This window comes from Ruditapes philippinarum, unplaced genomic scaffold (genome assembly GCF_026571515.1).
Source record: "Ruditapes philippinarum isolate M1 unplaced genomic scaffold, ASM2657151v2 ctg21649_1_1_1_1, whole genome shotgun sequence".
In the NCBI taxonomy this organism is placed as follows: domain Eukaryota; kingdom Metazoa; phylum Mollusca; class Bivalvia; order Venerida; family Veneridae; genus Ruditapes; species Ruditapes philippinarum.
The window spans coordinates 13012-17304 of record NW_026854736.1 but is presented as its reverse complement, the minus strand read 5'-3'; the positions used below and the strand labels follow the sequence as shown (position 1 = coordinate 17304).

Genomic DNA, 4293 nt, shown 5'->3' with positions numbered 1-4293 from the left:
TGCAAGTGTATTCAATGACTTGCGAACGAGCGTATTTCGTATTAAATATTGTCTGTTTAAAAATAAAACAAGTACTTGATGCTTCAATCTCACCTCAAAATTTATAAAGTTGTCCATTGACCTACAAAGCATTATCTTTCTAACGGTCATCTAACAGTCATGACAAACCTCCACAACAACTCTTAAGACTGTAGGCTGAAGTGCTCTCATGTAACTGGTTGGGAGAACCCTTAAGGTATGTAGTCTACAGTGACATTGGCCGTCTGACCACAAATTTTATAGTGGTCACCTACTCATCATGACCAACCTCAACCAAAGTCCTGTATGTGATAAAGGATATTTATGTACTTGCATCGATTAATGCGATTTGTTTGATTCAATTTTTATGTCATTCTATGCAATTGTTAAAAAGATAGATATCCTTTAAATGCAATTTAAAACACTCTGCGTGATAACGAAGAAAATGACCCCACCCACCCCAATAGAAGTGTGACCCCGATGATACATTTTAAAGAATATTAACTCCCTGTTCATAATAGTATAACCCTGGTCATCATGTTGTGTCTTCCCGAAACGAAAGGATGACACTCACTAAGAGACCCCCTGTCACTTGTTGTAATTATCTAAAGGTAATCCTTTTCATAATATTATACATGTTAATGAAAACTTGTTTAAAGGACATGAAGAATATATAAACATAAGCATTTGTTTTTAAATTAAAGCATGACCCAATCTCAAGTCTGAATAAAATTTATTCCAAATGTAGCAGCTGTAAATGGGATGATATTTAAAGAGGAAATTGTATCTCATTTGTTGTTCACTTTACTCACTTGTACTCCTTGTCGTTAATTTGTTCTACGTTCAATCCCTGAATAGCAATTCAAAACAGTGCAGGTAATATCTTTGTGTTATTAATAAATCATAGGGCATAACATTAAACAGAAGATCAAGTGAAGCGATGGACAAATGGTAACGATATCAGTCTCCCAATCTAGGTGTCACTTTTTATCAATAAGAATGATGAAAGCGTCAGTATAGAATTGTGTTTTTGGATAAAAGGACGGGTGAGCAAAACTATTACGCAAAGGACACTCCTGTGCGTCATAAACAATTTTTGCAATTCTTTTAGTTCATTTCCTTTACTTGTGATTATGACAACATTTTGCGCATTATTTTTCTCCCACAATATTTTACAAAAAACGGGGAGAGTCAGTATTCTTTAAAGCAAATATCACATGTTCATTTAAGAAAAAGAAAATTGACTCTCCAAGCATAATTATATTGACAGGAAGTTCATTTGTACACTCTTGGTATTCTGACGATTTCCGTTTTATTTCAGAATCAAAGCACTCTGATTACCACCCTTAGCAATAGTAAAACCCCAGTACAACTATAAAATAAATAACTTATTTAAGCATATAGTTACCAATGTATAGAGAACATGTAACATATAATAAGGCTGTTACACAAAGTCTCGAACAAATACTGTAAATTAAATAGAAACACTTCAAATAAAAAATGCACAAGTGTACCTGCCTCAATATTTAAGTAGCATAATAATAAAAAAAATAAAAAAGTAAACATTCACTAAATACTAAAGTATAAATATAGCCATGACATGTGCATACAATCATGATGAAGCATCCTTGAATCTTTTAAACTTCCAAAGGTTCCACTGAATACTGTTTTCAATACACAACAAATGTCATGTTCCTCATCATATTAACCAATTTATTATTATATTGAGTGGAGGTCTTTTTCTATCGGATGTCTTTTTTCTTTGTTTCACCGGCTAAGTTTGAGTGGCGAATAAAAAATAAAATGTCTACTTAATTATGTTAATGCTAAGTCTTTTGTTGTGCTTTGTAGTCAATTTCCATTCTAATGCTTACACTGCATTTTGTGTACTTCATAAAGTTAATTTGTGATAACATCTTGTTTAGTAAATGATATTTTGTTACATTAATATAGACTTTAGATCAAGATTTGCTATCAAAGATGCTTTCCGCGAAACCGAGTTTTGCTCTGGAGTATTTCCACCGGAGACATATAAATCAAAAGATTCAAGTATTAATTTGATTTATCGACATTGGGATGGGTCGACATATACGTATGCGATGGGCGAAATAAAGGGGCGTGTTGAAGGATTTCGGCTACATTACAAAATATCAGATCATTCATTTCAAAGGTATACTACCGAGGTTAAAGGATCTGACTCAGGTATAAATACAGAGCAAAATCGAAACTTACATCGTTTATCAAAAAACGAAATAAATTTTAGATATTTTTTTAATGTCAGCTCAGCAGATACTTCAGTGAAGTTTATAATTATATAAAGGGATTCCATTACATTGTATATCCTTAGTGTATGAAAATTGTATTGAAATTGTAGTGTATTGAATATTGACCATTAAAAGATAAAAGTCTTCCTTTTGTTTCAATCCTGAAAATTTGAGACGATATACTTAGTTGTTGACTATGGCCAAGTGTTTTGAAGAAGTGCATGACAAACGGTATTTTGTTTATGATATTTAATCCCCTAATGGAACAATAAATATTTATAAATGGAACACGTTTCTTTATTTCAGGGCTTATTTCTTGCTCAGGGCTTTTAAGAAAATGCTATACAGTATTCCATGATGGGGTATCATGGGATATTGCAAACCGCAAATGCCGTCAGCGCAGTGAACATCTTGTCACTATAGCATCACGAATGGAAATGAATTACATACAATACCTTCTACGTTTTCAGTTATATGATCATTACTCTGCTTGGTACAGACGTCGGTATAACAAACCTTATGGAGCACATATTGGTAACTTTTGAAATAAAGTGTGATTGATTTTTTTTTTCATAAACATTAAAGTTTCATCTTATCAATGTTTCTAGCTTGATTGAAAATAACTATTCAAAATTCTATTTTAAAGTTATATATATTTAGCATAATATGTTACAATGTTACGTTTGTGATTTAAAAGGGAAATACCATATTTTAATCTCGTTTTCCGATAGTTCTGTAATCACAGATAGTATAAGACATAAACATAGTATGATATATTTTTGTGATGAGTTTTAACACATAGAAAGAGATTGAAATACACAAAATCGATTGTTCAACAAAGAGATTAAACGCATAAAAAATTGCAACAAATATTTTTAAATGTGCTTTCTAATAATTTATTAAGTTAGAGCATTTACTATTTGCGTTATTTTATTTTTATTGGAGAAAAAAAAACATAACAAGTTAATCTCCGAATGTGTAGTTTGTACGTCATCCTTACCGTCCTGTGTTTTTATAACTAACATACGGCGATGTTTTGGGTGAACGAAAAAAGGATATTGTTAGTTTAGTCAATGTTATAAGTACGCATGTAATTATCTATTGAGTCATTGACCTTTATCATACAACGCCTAAATGGTAAAGTGATTCATTATCTAAAATGCAAGACTTAGTACTGATTAAAACGTTTGATAAATCCTCAGTATAGTATTAAGTTTATAGGTAGAGACACAATAATGGGTGAGATATGTCAACAACAAAAGAAAATGTGTTTCGAGTCTATATTAATGATTCTATGGAAAAATATATAACACATTTTAGACACTATTCTTGTATGAGTAAACTTATTTATCCGCAAACAAAAAATGTAAAATATTTTGTAAATTAACTGATTTATTCCAGGGTTGTTATAATTCCGTTTCTTTTTATTTTGATTTAAAAAGGCTTAAGACGACTTACGGACAAAAACAAGAAGACAAGTTTTAATTGGGTCAACGGCAACAGCGTTACATTCACTGCATGGTAATAAACTTGTGTGATACTACTTAACAACAATTTTGAAACAAATTATATTTCATTCATATCGACTTTATGCAGATAGTCTATAGTGCCTTAAATTTACAAACTTGAAATGTAAAAACAATTTACCCAGTAAGAAGGTAAAATTCATTTTTGTTTGAATATTTTATAAAGTAAATCTTCTCTTTATATTTTCTTTCATATTTGTTAAAGTTTGTCCCCAGAGAATTTTCTGTTACTTTAAAATAAAAATTTCAGATGAGACCATCTGTTTAAATCACTAGAAGTTCTTTAAGATTGTAGCCATTTTTTTTTATTTTTAGTCCCCTTATGGTTAACCGGATTGGACTTTAGGTTTACCCTCCGTCAGTCCGCCTGTCTGTCTGTCTGCTCTCACGGGACAGTAATAATGTGACTAGAGGAACAATAGGTTACTTTTCTTTCTCCTTGATGTCATTCATTACGTAATGCTTTTATGTGGCTATTTTTCTTT

At 31.2% G+C, this 4293-nt stretch overlaps 1 protein-coding gene across 1 annotated transcript; it reads left to right on the top strand.

The window, feature by feature from the left end:
- Positions 1 to 502: 502 nt before the first annotated feature.
- LOC132740897 (uncharacterized) lies at positions 503 to 4075 on the top strand. The gene is made up of 3 exons (XM_060728947.1): positions 503 to 2220; positions 2589 to 2816; positions 3725 to 4075. The coding sequence occupies exons 1-3, from the start codon at positions 1947 to 1949 to the stop codon at positions 3805 to 3807; spliced, it is 585 nt and encodes a 194-aa protein (XP_060584930.1). The 5' UTR covers positions 503 to 1946; the 3' UTR covers positions 3808 to 4075.
- Positions 4076 to 4293: the final 218 nt, after the last annotated feature.